At 50.9% G+C, this 17,494-nt stretch overlaps 1 protein-coding gene across 3 annotated transcripts in view; it reads right to left on the bottom strand.

Moving 5' to 3' along the window:
* LOC123581275 (xanthine dehydrogenase/oxidase-like) overlaps positions 1 to 17,494 on the bottom strand; it is a 69,255-nt gene that overhangs the window by 30,517 nt on the left and 21,244 nt on the right. For 2 of the 3 annotated variants that reach the window (XM_045447244.1, XM_045447247.1), the window contains 10 exons: positions 15,479 to 15,547; positions 15,065 to 15,154; positions 13,790 to 13,931; positions 11,369 to 11,461; positions 10,613 to 10,764; positions 9,492 to 9,585; positions 7,782 to 7,891; positions 5,276 to 5,460; positions 3,262 to 3,436; positions 1,445 to 1,528 (listed from right to left, as the gene is read on the bottom strand). In XM_045447244.1, the coding sequence (XP_045303200.1) occupies positions 1,445 to 1,528; positions 3,262 to 3,436; positions 5,276 to 5,460; positions 7,782 to 7,891; positions 9,492 to 9,585; positions 10,613 to 10,764; positions 11,369 to 11,461; positions 13,790 to 13,931; positions 15,065 to 15,154; positions 15,479 to 15,547 (1,194 nt within the window). The remainder of the gene's footprint in view (positions 1 to 1,444; positions 1,529 to 3,261; positions 3,437 to 5,275; positions 5,461 to 7,781; positions 7,892 to 9,491; positions 9,586 to 10,612; positions 10,765 to 11,368; positions 11,462 to 13,789; positions 13,932 to 15,064; positions 15,155 to 15,478; positions 15,548 to 17,494) is intronic. The other variant, XM_045447246.1, reaches the window with a different exon arrangement.

The following is a 17,494-nucleotide window of genomic DNA, read 5'->3' as shown; positions in this document are numbered from 1 at the left end:
AACATGGTCATCAGTCAAGCTGAGCTGCATAAGACACTGTTTCCCTACAGGCCTGGGGAAGCTGCAGGGAGCTTCAGGCCAAAGCAAACCTGAGTGAAGACGGAGGAGGCAGGAGGGACAGGGCAAAGGAACAGAAAGGCAGAGCAGAGGTGGTCATAGTGTCCCCGTACAGGGGGAAAAATAAATAACTAAAGAAGAACCTCAATGTGCACTCATGGGGGGTGGAGTAAAAAGCTGGTGCTACGTGCATCCAATCAAACGGTATGCAACTATTAAGACATACTTTTGAAGACTTTAAATTAGAAGGCAAGAATGTTCACATTACATGTAAACACAGGACATAAAACATTGTGTGTGCATATGATGATTTGAATTCTGTAGGGAAAATATGTATGTTATAAACATAGCATGTCAATGTCCATATATGCGTAGGAAACAATGGAAAGAAGTCAACAAAAATATCATGATTTTCTCTTGGAGGTGGGATCTTGGGTCATTTTTGTTTTCTTCTCTATATCTTTCTGTACTTGCCAAAGTGTTCCAAAATGGATTTGTAACAAAATTCTGTTGTATGTGGTTTTTCAAAGACATAATAATAATGGCTAACATGTCACTGAGGATTTAATATATGCCAGGAGCTAATCTAAGCTATTTACTTTTACTAACACATTTAATCCTCAGAACCATCCTAGGAAACAGGTGCCATCATTAGGGACACTTGCAGGTGGGCATAATTAACTTGCCCAAAAGCCACAGAGAGGAAGTGACTTGTCGAAGGTTACACAGTTACAAACTGGCAGAGTTTGAATTCCAGTAGTGGCAGTGGAGCCCAGAGTTCACACTCTGGACCACTAGCCTCTACTGCATGGTTCCACAAATTGTGGCCTGTGGGCCAAATCTGGCCCACTGCCTCCTTCTATAAATAAAGTTTTATTGGTACATACCACACACATTCATTTATGTATTACCTCTGGTTGCTTTTATGCTATAATGACAAACTTGAGGAGTATCAACTGAAACTATAGGGCCCACAAAATCCAAAGTGTCTACAGAAAAAGTGGACCCTTTACCTAGTGCTTCTCAAAACATTGCCATTGACAGAAAGTTGTTGTTTTGTTGTTATGGCCAGGAGAACTCCTGGCTTTGCACATCAGCCCCACAGAGGCACCAGAAAAGACAAAATCGGGACGTTTTTTTTTTTTTTATTCTTTAAGGAGCAGGTGAAGGTGAGAGTAATCCCAAGAGAGACAAAATTAGGTAAGGAACGAGGAAAAAGCTTCATTGACATTAATATGATTCCCATTTTCTTCACGGATATTTATGCAAAGCAGTAGGAGCTTTAAGCACCTAAATACGACTAAAGCAAGTCATTCACCAAAGGTCAGCATCATCTGATTTGCCCTGCAAGGGCCTGTGAGATCAGCCATACATCAGGTATACTCACTTGGAAGAGCTGGACGTTGGCTGGAGGGTCTTTCTGAAAGAGTAAGGTGGCACTGGCATGGGTGGGGTCCAGCTTGCCACACTTCTGTGGAGGTAAGTTAACAGTAGTGATCATGACTAGTTCTATCATTGATCCCACCCTTGGTTGTCCCCAAGTGGCAACAGTAACAACTGTTCCCCTCACCTCCTCATTGTACACTCCTCGTGCCGGCTGGATCTATCTCAACGTCAGAACGTGGGCTCTGAGAGCCCAGCATTGTATAACAGCCTCGGGCCCCTTCCCACCCCTGCAGCCTGCATGGTGAATGGTTTGTGCTTCCTCCAACACACCAAATGGTTTCCCTCCCTCCTGCATTTATTCACGCTGCTCTCTCTCTCTCCTTGCCTTGCTGGAAACCTTCTTCCTCCTCGTTTCTATGGGAAATATTTAATGATATGGAAAATGCGCACAATATAATCTCAACAGAATCAGGGGAAATGGAAAACTCTATATGCAGCATGACCCTAAATCTGTTTAGAAAATGATGTGTCCAGATCAAAAGATAGGAAGGTGACAGGTATATAGAGAGAGGGATGGATGGAGAGCTAGAAAGAGAAAGAGAAAAGAGAGAATGACAGAAGTGGACAAATGAATGTAGGAAAAAGATCAGAGGAAAAAGCAAGACTAGTAGCAGTGGTTTCCTCTAGAATCTGAGAGAAAAGCATATTTAGTTAAAAAGAAAAGTAATAAAAAAAGTATTTAATTTTTTATTTAAAAAGTTGGATCGTTTTTTAATTTTCTATTTTAATTTTTAATATATTTCTGTGTTTTTAAGTTTGCCACAGGAAATGTATTACTCTTATAATCAGAAAAAACTCAAGGTGCTTGGGTGGCTCAGTCAATTAAGCATCTGACCCTTGCTTTCAGCTCAGGTCATGATCTCACAGTTCTGAGGTCGAGCCCCACGTTGGGTTCTGTGCTGTCAGTGCAGAGCCTACTTGGGATTTTCTCTCTGCCCCTGCCTGGTCACGTGCACACATGGACTCTCTCTCTCTATCTCCCAAAATAAATACATAAATGCTTTTTAAAAAGAAAAAGAAGAAAGCTATTAGGGATGCTTTTGAAAGAGGGATTTCTGTCTGCGGTCCCCACATCTGTGGAAGCTTCTCTCCTTTGCACTCCCCACACCATCTGCTCAGTTGTCACTCTAGGCTGGCCTTTAGTGATCACGTTCTCTCCCACACGAGGCCGCCCCCGGTGCCAAGTGCAATGTTATGCATAGACGGTGCAAAGTAAATGCTTACTGAACCAATATGGGGAGCTGGGCTTCCGCTCAGCCACACCCTTTCCAGAACGCACACCCTCTCAGGGACCACCGTCTCCTGACTGTAGCAGCACCTGTTACATTCTCATTCCACCCTCTACCTTCTCATCTCACTCCACATTCCATTCTAACTACAAAACCACAGTTGAAACAGCTAGCCTGTCAAAAGGATCATCTGGTCTACCACCCAGATCAGCAGACTTCCCAACTGAGACTTAAAGAGAGTTGTGACCTATTCAAGTTTCAAGTGAGGTAACGATTCAGTCGGGACCAGAACCCTAGTCGTTGACGCCCAGTTCAGTGTTCTGCCTCTCAACCACCCCGTTGGTTCCCATCTGCATGTGGCTCCCTGGGCCGTGTGTCCTTGGAGCAAAGGCTCCTCTGTCCTTAGATGTCAGAAGGGAGAAGCCAATTTACCACCTGGTCCACCGTACCCCTCCCTCAGACTGGCTTCCTAAATCCCCAAACAAAAGTCCTGCAGAGAGTCTGTATCTTGCCCACACCCCACACTCACATCTTTCGAGTTCTGTATGCCCAGTTTCTGAAGCACCGTCAGGTAGAACTTGAAGAAGAAGCTGAGGGTGAGGGTACGCCGAAACTCCACCATGCCGCCAGGGGCGTCGGGGGCCAGGGACAACTCCTCCGCCAGGCCCGCGCACACGTTCTGCAGCAGCTCCTCGTTCCAGAAACTGCCAGAGAGCAGAAGGTGGGAGAGCGCTCCAACTCAGCCATCAGAATCACTTGTGTGGGGTGGTAGGCACAGGGCGTAGTCATATGAAACTTGGTTCAAAATTTGGCTTGGATACTTATACTTGTGTAACTTTAGGTAAGTTACTTGCTTGAGCCTTAGTTTCCTCATCTTTTTTAAAAAACCTTTTTTTAATTTTTTTTTTTTTTTTTTTTTTTTTTTTTTTGAGAAAGAGAGATGGAAGTCAAGCAGGGGAGGGGCTGAGAGGGAGGGACACTAGGAACCTGAAGCAGGCTCCAGGCTCCGCGCTGTCGGCACAGACACGACATGGGGCTCAAACTCATGAACCCTGAGATCATGACCCTGAGATCAAGCCAAAGTCACACACTTAACCGAGTGAGGCACCCAGGCACCCCTCAGTTTCCTAAAATTTAAAACTAGACACAATTTGGGTGCCTTGATGGCTCAGTCGGTTGAGCACCCAACTCTTCATTTCCACTCAGGTCAGCCCCACTTCTTAAGATTCTCTCTCTCTCTGTCTCTCTCTGTCTCTCCCTCTGTCCCTCTCCCCTGATCTCTCTCTCTCTCTCTTCTAAAATATAAAACTAAATATAAATAAATACATACATACAGAAATAATACAAATAAAAATAGACACAATTTTAAAACGACCACAAAATTATAGTAAGTAAATCTATTCAGTCCTTATAACGCCCTGAGCAATGTCCTCCGTGCTTTTTACGAAAGATCACTTTTCATTTCCATGTAAAAGTGTAACATGGAAAATTTGTATACTCCTTTACCGATGAGGAAACTGAGGCACGGGAAGATTCGGTAACTTGACTCCTCTGAGCCGTCTGGAAAGTGCTGGAGCCAGGCATCGGAACCAAAGAGCCAAACGCCAAACGTAAGCCTTATTTATCCATCTGCTTATTGGCAGCGTTACAGAGGCCAGCGCTGGGGAAGGGCTCGGGATAACTGCTGCCACACACTAGCCATAGTAGTAGGAGTAGCCACAGTCAGAGTGCAGCGGGAGTGGCAGCAGCAATACCGTAGGAGGGATACTAGCAGTGGCCGGAACAGTAGCAGCAGAAGCAACAGTCGTGGTAGAAGCGAAAGCAGAAGGCGTAGAAGTCGTGGAAAGAGGAACAGTGGTGAGAGCAGTAGCAGCAGCGCTGGGGACACTGTCACTAGTAGCGGGAGGAGCAGCAGAGGCGCGACCGTGAGTCGTGGCGAGAGTCACGCTGGGGACACACACAACAGTGGCAGCAACAGCATTAACACAGTGGCAGCAGGAACGCTGTGGGCAGTACTCTCGGGAGGAGCCGCACGAATCGTAGAGCCGCAATACGAGCATCGGCGGTAGAGAGACTGCAGTGGTGGCATCGCTGGGAACAGCAGTGGAAGCCACAGCGGCAACACTAGTCCGAGGAGTGACGGTGGCAGAAACAGCAGCAGTGACAGCAGCTGGAAGAGGAGTAACAGAAGTAGCAGTACCAGTGTGAGTAGTGCCAGCCGCAGTAATTGCAGTAGAGGCCGAGCCGTGAGAGCAATGGCAACGGTGGCCGCTCGTGGCTGCAGCAACGGCGGGCCCAGCGGTACCTAGAGCAGCGGAGCCCTAGCAGGCAGGGTGGAACCGGCGCAGCAACAGCCATGCTACCAGGAATCGAGCTACGGGTAGCGGCAGTCAGGGTAGCAGCAGCGGTAACCCCGGTAAGGGCGGAAGTCATGGCTGTAGCGGCAGCAAGAGGAACGCCGCCGGCAGTCCGGCAGCTAGCAGCACTGCGGAAGTCGGGAGTCGGAGCGGCACTGGCCGTTTCACTCTGCCGGCAGCTCTCACTTTGATATCTGCTTGCGCGTGGTCTTGAGGGCTGAGACGGTTCTGTCGTGCATTCCGCCGTAGCAAAGGGCCAGCTCCTTCACCTGCGCGGTTCCCGGGTTGAACAGGACCCTCATGCCGCTGGTCACCTTGGCGATGTCATCTTCTCTCCGAGAGGCCTGCTTGAAGGCTGAGAAATACTCACCCTGCAAAACAAGAGAAAGGTTCCTGCTTCTCCCCTGCATTTGCTACAACTGCAGATGGTGAGGCTGAAGCATGGGGGTGAAAGGGCAGGTGAAGGGACAGGGCCATCGCAACCCCGCAAGGGGCTGCCGGTGGGACTCAAAGATGTGGGCGGCGCCGACTGTCCCGTGCTCAGCACGAGGCCCGGACAACACTCCCAGTAGCTGGGAGAGGGGCGAGATTTCCCCTGTCGGTCAGGAACACCCAAAGTCAAGGAAAAGGAGAGCAGGGTTCTCTCAACCAACAGCTGGGAAGAGGAAAGACATGTTCACAAAGGCTGCTCAGGGTCCCCCAGCCCCCAGTCCTCCCATCCTGGTGCCCAGCTTCAGAGCCCACCCAGCCTCTCGGCTGTGCCCAAACCTCTGTTGGCTTAACTGCCTCTGAGCAGATACAACGAGATGCCACCGGGAGTGTGAAACGCACCCTCACCCACGCCTGTGCACGTGCTCTCTCTAGCTTGTCTCTCCCACTGGTCTATTGTTCACGGTTAGAAACCTTGCTTCCTGAAAGAATGAACCACACTATGAAACACTAGCTGCCTTTGTGCTTTGAGCACACATTTCCCGCTGGGCTCCAGGGAGGCCCTGTCTGTCAGGATAGGAGGGCCACATGAGTCACTTTCCAGGTAAGAACCATCTCATATCAAGCCCTTTCTGGCCAGGTTCTGCTGGAGGTCTGAACCCACCTGGCACCGCAAATTCTGATTAACGTCAAAGGCAGAGGCTTAAGGGAAGCATTGTTGAGAAAGCCCAACGAGGCTCACTGTGGACGCCCACACTGGCCACAAGCTTCTGTTCGAAGAAGTCATCGGGCTTCCTCCTGACCATGACGCTAGTCCGGATTCCCGATGTCAAGCATGGCCCCGGGACCGTGAGCCTGGAGTCTGCGCTTGGTTCTGGAACAGGACTGTGCCAGTCCACGGTGACGTGTCCACTGGGGTGCCACGCCATGTCAGTGTCAGATTGGCAGCTGTCCTTTCTTGAGAAATCCTCCCTACTTCTGGGTATTAAAATCTCCTTTCTGTCATGACATGTTTTTTGTTTTTAAAGATTTTCTTCAGTGTATTTATTTATTTTTGAGAGAGAGACAGAATGAGCAGAGGAGGGACAGAGACAAAGAGAGAGGGACAGAGGATCTGAAGCAGGCTCTGTGCTGACAGCAGAGAGCCCGATGTGGGGCTTGCACTCACGAACCGTGAGATCGTGACCTGAGCTGAAGTCGGAAGCTTAGCTGACTGAGCCACCCAGGCGCCCCTATGAAATGTTTTGGCTAATGTCCCTTTCTGGCAAAATAAAAACCGGACTCTTGTATGCCTGTTCCCTCCTCCCTTCTCCAACTCATAATTAAAAAGAGGAAAATTTACTGATCTGTGAAATACAAAAACTCTGGGAATCACTGCTCAAAATGGTCTATAAGGACAAGCTTGAAAATCAGTAAGAAACCACCTCAGGGACATCATGGCTCTAATTTAATTAGCATTCTCATTAAGGGGGCCAAAATTAGCAAGGGCGAACATGCCTTGTAACGCGCGCTCAAGCGCTACCTGGGTAAAACTCCTAATACTCTCCATTACAGCTGCTTTCCCAGCCTCACACAGATCACTTTTCTACACGGCCCATTATGGAATGTGTAGCTGGTGAGGGAGGAGAGAGAGGCACCTGGTGACGACACCACGGGCCCCCAGGAACAACAGCGAGGCAGCCAGAAGTGCCCAGACTTGCCTCAACAGGACAGAAAAACCTCCCATGAGCAGAAATGCAACCACGCCAACTCAGAGCAAGGTCAGCAAATAAACACCTCATCAACATGTGTGGGCCTGACCCACGGGCAGCCCCTCCACTCAGCGTGCAAGCCGCAGTCTCCTCTGACCTGGGGCAGAAGTGCTCAGTGGCTGGATGTGCTCTTGAAATCATGTTGCTAGCTACCAGATGGAGATCCCCACTGCTTTCTGGACATCGGCCTGGAACCTTAGGCATTCCTGATTTCAATCCTCACGATAACCTCCCGGGTAGGTAACACTGTGTCTGTTTTACAGCCGAGCAAGCCGAGGCTCAGAAATCTGAAATTATTTGCCCAGGATCATGTGCCATGAGTCCCTGGAATGCCCTCTTCCCTGCCCTGAAGCTCTTCATTGCCCAGAGAACACTATGGCTGGTGAAAGGCAGTGTTCAGAGACTTTGTTAAAGTTGAGAGATGCTGAGCTTGGTCCCCGAGGCAGACTCTGGTCTCTTGTCTGGAGCCTCACTGCGGTAAGAGTGATATGGGACGCTCCTGAGCAGCTCACCTCCCTGCTGTAGGGGATCTCGATGGAAAGCAGTATCTCCTCCGGAGCTAGCAGGGTCTTTCTGTACGCGGGGAAGAAGGTGTGATCCATCCGAACCGTTCTCCTGGTGCCTGTACAAAGGCCGGATGCAGAGATGTGAGAAAGCAGAGAACGAGGCACCGGTAAATTCCTCATCCTGGTCTCTGGTACCCACAGTCAGAGGGCAGTGCTGGCACAATTAGGGCCAAGGTCCTCCATCTAAAATCCTTGCGCAGGGATGTGCTGGTGAATGTTTAACAATGGACTATGTGTGGGCGGAGGGAGTCCACATTTGCAGTACTTGTTAATTTCTACGGTATCAATACTCCCACCATAGCCAATTTCAGGCTCCCGGAGTGACATCAGTGAACATGAAGTTGGAAAGAGGGTAGCAAAGAGTTGACACGACACACCTGGTGTCCTCTGAAAGGACTGCCTACAAAGGTTGGCCATGGCTGTCTTCTGGGAACTTGGATTTCGGCAGATTCCCCGATAAGATGACTGACTGTGTCTACACAACTGTTCATACAAACAGCATGGTTTATGCTGAACATCTGCTTTCTGTCCGGGTGCCTGGGCTTTTGGTACCTGCCAAGAAGGGCTACGCAACCAACCCCCCAAAAAGCCCTAGCTGTTCAGTCTCTGACGAGCTTCCCCGGCAGACAACACTTCACGTGCGTTATCACAATGCAGCATGTGACTGAGGGAATGATGTGTGTCCTGTGTGACGCCACCGGGAGAAGTCTCTGTAAGCTTGTGCCTGGATTCCTCCAGACTGTGCCCCAGTTCCCTCTTCACTTTGCCAAGTTTACTTTGTGTCCTCCCACTTAATAAGTCATGGCCATGAGTATGATGATAGGCTGAGTCCTGGGAGTCCTCCCTGACTTCCTAGGAGTCATCAAAACTGGGGATGGTCTCGCGGACCCTCCAACAAGGACGGTGCATAGCAGCATGTCATTACTTAGCATTTCCGCTCCACAGATATAACAGATGGGAATAACTCTAAGGGCATGGGCAATAGTAAAATAAACTCAAATATTAGGACGTGATGAATTTTGAGCACTTATTACCTTTATTTTTAACGTAAGTTATTTTATTGTAAGTTTCTACAATTCAATTTTTAATAATGGCCATGTCTATCAAACACCAACAGACTCCCTGAAATCCAGCTGTGGGCTGTGGCGACCCAGTGCATTCTGGCTCTACCACACTACTAGGTAAGGCTTCTAGGTGACAGATCCTGTTGGGAATTCTTTTTTTTTTTTTTTTTTTTTTTTTTTTTTTTCAACGTTTGTTTATTTTTGGGACAGAGAAAGATAGAGCATGAACGGGGGAGGGGCAGAGAGAGAAGGAGACACAGAATCGGAAACAGGCTCCAGGCTCTGAGCCATCAGCCCAGAGCCCGACGCGGGGCTCGAACTCACGGACCGCGAGATCGTGACCTGGCTGAAGTCGGACGCTTAACCGACTGCGCCACCCAGGCGCCCCTGTTGGGAATTCTTAATAAGGAAATGGTCTGGCTCTCCTGGCCCCCAATCTGGGTATATCTCCCTTGCAGTTCCCAGGGATCCAAACCTTAGGACAGCTGGGTCATTGAGTTGTGGGCCCTATCTCTCCAAAAGGTCACCTATCTTGTGAGCCTTCTCCCCCGTGGGGCCCTCTTTCCTGACTTCTGCATGACGTAGCTCTCACCTGTGGACACGATGGTCAGCTTGGCCCCACTGGCCATGAACACAGGGTTGAGGTCAGAGATGGGGCTGGCGGTGATGATGTTCCCTCCGATGGACTAGAACAAGCAGAGAGTGTGCGTGAGAGCCCAGCCCACCCAGGAAAACCTTGCTCTCACAGCAGGCTGCAGAACACAGGGCAGGTGGGGGACACCCGCTTGCTTTAGGCACGCATCCAGAACCACGTGCAAAACCTGAGATCCGAACACTTGGGATTGGATCTCAGCTCTAAAATTTACTCGTCGGTAATGTGGGTCAGCTCCTTGAAATCTGCTCAATTTCATCCAAACTTTTTCTGAAAGGGTTGAGGTGGTTTATCACATGATGCAAGCAAATACTTCCTGGAAGTAGATTCCCACCCAGCTGGAGAATTTAGGGGAGCTTTTGAGCTTCTGTCTACTCTGCCACAATCAGAGGTGTCAGGTGCTTGGGGTAGGGTGAGGGAACAGGGTGGGGGCTGTTTCCTTTGGGTTTTGTTCTAATTGAAAACAACAAAATAGAATGGACGGGGTGGCTTTCCTTCCCCCCCCAACCCCCGCCAACCCTACACCGTCAGCTGTTGTGAGCCACCAATGGTCCTGGGTGTGTGAATGCCGCTAGCAAATGGGGAACCCGGGGGCTAGTCTGGAGTTAGTTGTGAACAGTCAACAGCTGGACCCCTCCGTCCTCTCTGGGGGTGTCTACCTCTGGCTCTCCCCCCAACGATGAAAGGTAGTCCAAGACTACATTTGGCTCAATCTCTCATCCACTTGCTGATAGCTTCGGCCAAGTTCAGGAACAAGGTGGGCAGGAGGCTCCATCTTGCCAACCTCAGGGGTACAGACTGAGGCACACAGCATGTGTTTCCAAGAGTGACCCGCAGGCCCCCTTCCCCAGAAGCACCTTTGGGGCTCCATCCCAACCCTACTGAGTCGGAATCTCTGAGAGCAGTGCCCAGGAAACTGCATTTTTAACAAACACCCCACATAGCTCTAAGCACTAGAGTTTGGGGCGCACCGGATCTTCAGCAGAGGACAGACTAGCGCATCTGCCTTGTGACAAAAGGCCCCATGACCTCAGCCTTAGGGCTCCTGAACAGGGACTCACCGCCACAGACTTGACTTGCTTCCCAGCAAACCAGCGCAGCTGCTCCAAAACACCTTTGAACACCTCTGTTTGGTAGGCAGGAAGGTTGGCGACTGCATCGAGCAGCGTCTTTTCCACAAAGCTCAAGGGACACGAGGCTCCGAAGGAGATGCCTGGGAACACATGCGCAGAAAAACAGCGATTCCCTTCACAGTTCAGAAAACACTTGGACACACAGCCCCTACCATGCTTTACTGGTACCTGAGTGACGATGAACCAGCTCTCACATCCTTATGGGGATGAGGAAATTAACGCCCAGAGAGGTGAAGTGACTTGCCCCATGCTACCCAGCTAATACACCAGCCAGGACTCAACCACAGCCCTCTTGATCCTACAACCAGAATGCTCTCTTCTCTAAACCATGGTTCTCATCTCAATAAAATCAGATCTCTGAGGGAGAAGTCCTGTTTCTTTATTAAAGTACCCAAGACCTCCCAGCACTGACCTCCTCGCCCTATGAGCGATTCTAATGTGGAGCCAGGATTGAGAATGACTGTGGAGAATCTCACAGCCCCCCTTGCCCACTGGCAGTCTGCCACAGATGCTCAGTGGAGGAAGGCAATGAAGGGCGTCCCTGCTCCCCACACAAGGCAGCTCCAGGAGAAGCAGGTGGCAGCGGAGCCAAAGGAGAGGCTCTCCTGGCACCGGCCACCCCTCCCAAGGGACCCATCCCCAGCATCCCAGCCTTCCGTGGGCTCAGGGCAAACCCCTCCTTACCCTCAGGTCCATGCTCCACTGAATTCAGCTCAGGGATCCAGGCTGGGCAGACCATCTTAGGAAACAGCTTATTCTTAAATTTCATCTCAATGCCTCGAGAACAACAAGAAACCCGAAGTTAACAGGCTACTACCAGGCGGGCCTCGGCATTGTTCCCACCACGCACACAGGACCTATGACATATTCACGATCGCATCATGCTCTGTGGGCGTCTTAGGACTGCGGTTTCCACGCTATCAGCCGGCAAACTGTGTCTTTCTCTCCCTCCCCCCAAAAGTCCTAGTGGAATTCAGATGAGATGAAATTCTTTTTTGCCTTTTGATTTCTTTTATCACCCAAAAAGCTTCCTTTTTTTAAAATTTAGCTTTCTGACTCTGTGCTTGGACCTTCAACACCTTCAGATTTTCTGCTCTTCAGTAAGGAGAGCCTGCTTGATCCTGTCATACACACTTCGCACACATGGAACCACCATAGGCCCTGCTGACGTGTCTTTTAGTGTTAAATGAGATGAAATGTGAATTAACCTGGTGTGTGAGTGTGTGTCTGTGTGTGGGGCAGGGGTGGGGGATAATAGATGAAGCCGCAGCATACTAAAATATGTCAGGAACCCGTGTAAGCACTTTACATGTTTTAACTCATTAAATCCTCACAATAGCCTTGGGAGATACTGTGATTTTCAGTTTATAGGAAGAGAAACTGAGGCACAGGAAGGTGAGGCTCTTGCCCACATTACACAGCTAAGAACAGACAATTCTTAGAGTTGGGGTATAATAGTCCTAATAACACGAAAGTCTAGCTTTCAGACAAAAAGGAAAATCGTCTGAGACAGAAAACATCAAATCTGCCTCCTGGTCCCCGACACCTGCCTGAGCAGGACTTTGCAGGACCACAGGTCTCTACCGGCCTTCTGTCAAGTTAGAAAGGTCTGTGAGCAGACACCCCTCTGTTCTGTTCCTGAGACCTGGTTAGCTCTGCACCTCCCAGCCCCTCCCACAGACCTACAGATGGGAAGGTTCAAAAAGAAATGTCTGCCCATCCTCCCCACCCTCTCGGGGGCTATTCAGAGTATCTGATGGGTGGCCCAGGCTTTGCAGAGTCTGGCCTGTTTGAATACCGGTTCCTAGGATAAAGACTGCAGACAGAGGCCATCCATGGCCTGTCTTGACAAGGTTCTCTCTATGCCCAGCTTCCCCACCACCCTACCCTGGCTGTCAGTGGTTACACTGCTGCGTGTATGTATAAGGGAGAAGGGGTGAGGCAGAGGGAGTGGTCGTAAGAAATTCCCTCTCACTTGGAGCTCATGAAATTTTTATGGATTCCCATCTATTAGAATCTAACTGGGTCCAGGATGTTAGGTGACCCATGACAAGGAACATGTCACATGTCAAAGGAGATGAAAGACTCTTCCAGACAGTCGTCCTCCACTTTAACTCGTGCTGCCCTGGACCCCAGGGCCACAGCTACGCAGACCCTCAGGACCACATCACCTGAGGCACATCTCACGTGTCCATGTTACTGCAGCTGGGGTCTCTGTACCACACCTGTGCTCACGGGGCCAGGGCCGCATCTGTACTCTGCTAGCTTAGAGCCAAGCCAGGCCCTCCTCTCTGTGTCCTCAGATCCAACAAAAACCCAGGACCCAGGGGACTCTTTCCAGAACAATAGCCAGGAGACGCCCACAGGATGGGTGTGGCGGCTTAAAAGTATGTCGATTGCCCCGAATCCAGAGGTCCTCTAAGACCTTGGCTATGCCACGATCCTCTCCTTGGAGCCTCCCTGGGCTTGGGAGCCAGCAAAGGAGAAAAGGGCCAAGCCAGCTCCAGGAACAGATGGACATTAGCAGCGACCTGGGCACCTCTGCTTCCATCCCTTCAAGCACCGGGGAAGAGAGCTACACATCCCCCAGCCACCCTGGCCTATTCACGTATTGTGAGCTTCACGTCCCAGGTGGTGGCAGAAACAGGGCTGGTGGCCACAGTCGAGGGCAACACAGACACAGTCACATTGGCACATCTCTCCTTTGCCTTTACCACATCACCCCCCAGAAAAAGTGGGGGACAAGAGAATGACATTCTAGAACCCCCAGCATCTGTCACTGGCCTAGAACCTTGACTTCCACTGCTCCCCCCTCACTTCCACTGGGAGGTACTCCAGAGAACGAACAAAGACACTGATCTGGGTAGCCCAGCTCCTCCCACAGTTCCCGGCACATAGCTGGCACCCGACGTGTTTCCGGAGAGCGGTCAGTAAGGATCTCATCCAATACTCAGAACAGCCCTTTGAGGAGGTGTTATCCCCCCCTATATATAATGGGAACCAGGGCCAGGGGAGGAAAAGTAAGTTTTCTGAGGACACACAGCCAGCGTGGGGTTGCCCAGGCAGACTGGCCCCCTGCAGGCCGCAGGCCGGCCCCGCTCTCACCCATCTCCGTGTTCCCCACCACCAGCTTGGCCTCGGGGTCCTGGGCTTTGAGGTCCAGCAGCTCCTGCAGGGTTGAGGCCTGGATCCAGGTCACTCGCTCGCCTTCAAAACACAGCTGCTTCTGAGGAGTGTCTTTCAGCCTCTGGAAAATGTAGTTTCTTGCCACACAATCTCCTTCCTACGGCCATTCCCTGATGAATTTAGGTCCCCAAAGGGGTCTAGTCTTCTACTGATTCGTTCAATACTGAATTCAGAACGAGGATCCAGGTCCCGGGAGAAGGGAGGGGACCTTGCACGTACTGAGGCAGGGAGGACGTGGCACACACATGATCTCACTTAGGCTTTAGGAGACCTCCGGGGAGGAAGCATCGTTAGCCCCACCTTTCACAGGTGCAGGACGAACCTAAGGACCCAGGAGGTTATGGGACCTTCACCTGCCACCAGGTGACCTGAACTGTTCTGACCAAAAGCTCAGGTTCAGTGCAGTGCCCCCTGCCCCACCCCCGCTGTCCCCAGCAGGTGCAGTGGACAAGGTGTGGGGGGGACGAGGTAGCAAAGGAAGGGGTGTCAGGAGGGAACGCAGCAGAGGCTGGCCCTAGTGTGTGAGGGGTGACGTGGGGCTGGGAGAGACAAACCCCAAATCAAACTGACAGTTTGTTCAAGGTTACGCGATCCAGAGAAAGGTGTGCCGGTGGCCTGCCCCAAAGCCCTTCCTTCTGTCCCATTGGACTCCACAGGCTGTCTTCATGTGCTCAACACCCCCCAGGGAATCTGCACTCGGGAACTTAGAGAGAGGCACGATTCTTTCCTTGCCATGAATGTGGGAGCGAAGAAGCAGAATCGTCACGGTGGGAGGGTGGGTGTGAGAGTGTCCTTAAACCAGAGCAGCAAGCCATGCATTGTGCCCTCTGAGTACAGCTTTGCTTCTTTGTTGTTGGATTGTAAAATAATGGACTGCTTGCAAGGAGGAGAATGGGTGCTAAGGGACTTACTTTTACATTCGACGTAGCCACGTCAGCAGATACTTCTGGAGCACCTGTTACTCTACACAGGGTCCTGGAGGGATCCGCTCTCTGTGCTCAGAGTGACATGTGTGCGACAGGTGTGGGTCCCTTTGGGAGTATGTGACAGAGGGACTTGACCTCCAGTGTCAGAAGGAGAAAGGAAAACCCAAAGGACAAGGACACAAAGGTCCCCATTGGTATGAATAAAGTGGGTCTCCAGGGGCTAATGGCACACAGACTTAGCGGGGCCTCTCCACGGGGCATCACCTACCAGCAACTCTGGGGGGAAGATGGGCTCCTGGGTGGGATCCAGGGGCGTGAACTCCTCCGGGTTGAATAGAGATGGCGAGAGAGTGATCTGCTGGGAAAGGGAACAGATGAGTGATACCTCATCTCCTCCTCTAAACGCCTGTATGATCTACCCAATCCTTTGTCCAAGGGTGCTTGTTTGCACCTCCCCACCCCCACCCCAGCAGGCTTGGCGGGGGGCCGTGCTGCTCCTGGGAAGCAGGAACAAGGAGGTCTCGCCAGAGGCCCCGGGGCTAATGTGCACATTCACCCCCCGCTCAGGGTGGGCATCAACGTTTCCTCTTCTGGCCGTACTGCTGAGGTTGTGAAGAGAGTCCGCTGCTCCTTGGATCTGCGATTGGCCCCCAGGCTTCCAGGGAAAGGAGGTCCCACTCACCTTGTGGTCTGTCTTCTGGTTCATGCAACAGTTCAGGTCGTTCCCACTTCCTCCGCAGCACCCACCATCCTAGAAAGATGACAGATATTCACACAGAAATATTTGCAAAGAGTTTTCACAGAAGCTACAGACCCTGGATCGTGAATATTCAACGAAATTGAGGCCTGCTGCTGTGCCAGCATCAGTAGAAACAGCCGCCAGCCGCTCCCATTCCACTGACCTGTGCGCAGACGGAAGACCTCTGCTCTAACCACTCTCCCTTTCTTGGTTGATGGAGACTAAGTCACTCATGACTAGACAAGAAAGATCTCTCCTGGAAGCACCAGGAAATTTTGAGAAAATGTCTCTATTAAAGCTAAGTCCTACTCTACCAAAACATATCTTTAGGTCCATTTTCCCCCTTTATTCTCTGGGCCCCCAAGAGCCTCTACTTCTACATCAGTCAAGCTCTGAGGGGGCCCGGATGGCCTCTTTCCAGGCTGGGGTCTGGTGGAGCTCCTTCAAAGCATGTCTGGGCCCAGTGTTGGGTTCAAAGAGGTGTCCAGCCAGTGTGCCAGATGACCTCACGAAAGCTAGACATACTTCCTTCCTCACTGGGATCCTATGCTTCAGGATGGGTACAGGTCTGATGACCCATCACCCTGGGGTGGCCCTTCTGCACTTGAATCATGGGAAACACCATTCCGTGCTGCCAGTTCCCAAGGGATGAGTCACACCACATAGTGGGCCCAGGAAAGTCCCCAAAGGGCCACGGAGGCTGAAAGTATGCCCTTTAAGAAAGTGCTGTCAGACCTGTCACCAACAGAGAACCCTGCCCTGGCCTCAGCCCCTGCACGTGCTGCCCCGTGCACAGCCGCCTTCTGCACAGCCTTGCCTTGGACGTCACAGTGCTGTCTCCTCTGGACCCTCCCACCACGGCCTCGCCTTTTCCTCTGGAAGAAATAAATGTCCCTGTAGTGTCTCTTCTCAGCTGTCTTCCTGGAGAGGGGTGATGCAGGAGAATCACCAGGCCCTAACCAAAGCGAGGGAACCTGCATACAGCAAGCCATAGGCCTCGCTCACCCGGTGCTTGGCGGGGGAAGGACTTATTTCACTAAAGTACCCTTTCTGGATGAAGTGTCAGCTCATTCTTCCTGACATCGTTTTTCTTGATAATCCATTGCCATGGCCATGACATAAATTACTGGGATGTACAATAATGTGTCACTCCCTCAATGTCTAATGTCAATGAGGTTGGATAAGGCTGGGTGTTTCTCCCCTGGAGAGATTTCTCCTTTTCTCAGCGTACTAGACTACTAGGCCTGTGCTCGTTTACTGTTCCTCCATTTCCTTCCCTGCTGCTAGATGGACAGTGCCATTTCTTGCTGTGAACAGTGTGCCTCCTTCCGGCAAATCCTCCTCACTTACCTAATGTGTGCTATGGGCATGAAAATGAGGTAGGCAGGTTTGTTAGAACTGTGGGTAAAGTCAGAGTTCAAAGGCTCTGAATAAGACCTTGGGGACAGGGGTCTCCAACGACTGGTGTGCATGAGCTTCTGAGCACACCCTGTGTGCGAGTCATTTGGCGAGCTCAGGCCACTCAGCTCTACACCGCCTGGCAGCTGGTCGAGGACCATTTCAACGATGATAAAACTCCAACCCTGAGAAGGGACATAACCATCTACTACACTCAAAAGCCCTTCACTTTTGGGGCGCCTGGGTGGCTCGGTTGGTTAAGCGTCCGACTTCGGCTCAAGTCACGATCTCGCGGTCCATGAGTTCGAGCCCCGCGTCGGGCTCTGGGCTGACAGCTCGGAGCCTGGAGCCTGCTTCGGATTCTGTGTCTCCCTCTCTCTCTCTCTCTTCCCCTCCCCTGCTCATGCTCTGTCTCTCTCTGTCTCAAAAATAAATAAACATTAAAAAAAAAATTAAAAAAAAAAAAAAAGCCCTTCACTTTTTCAGAAAGTAGGAGGGCTGATAAGATTGTAGCTCTTTGAGAAGCCTCTTAAGAAATAAATACGTGGGCGAGATGAACAA

The sequence above is a fragment of the Leopardus geoffroyi genome, chromosome A3 (assembly GCF_018350155.1).
Source record: "Leopardus geoffroyi isolate Oge1 chromosome A3, O.geoffroyi_Oge1_pat1.0, whole genome shotgun sequence".
Lineage (NCBI taxonomy): Eukaryota > Metazoa > Chordata > Mammalia > Carnivora > Felidae > Leopardus > Leopardus geoffroyi.
Note: the sequence above shows the minus strand (reverse complement) of the source record. Positions and strands in the feature narration are given on the sequence as shown.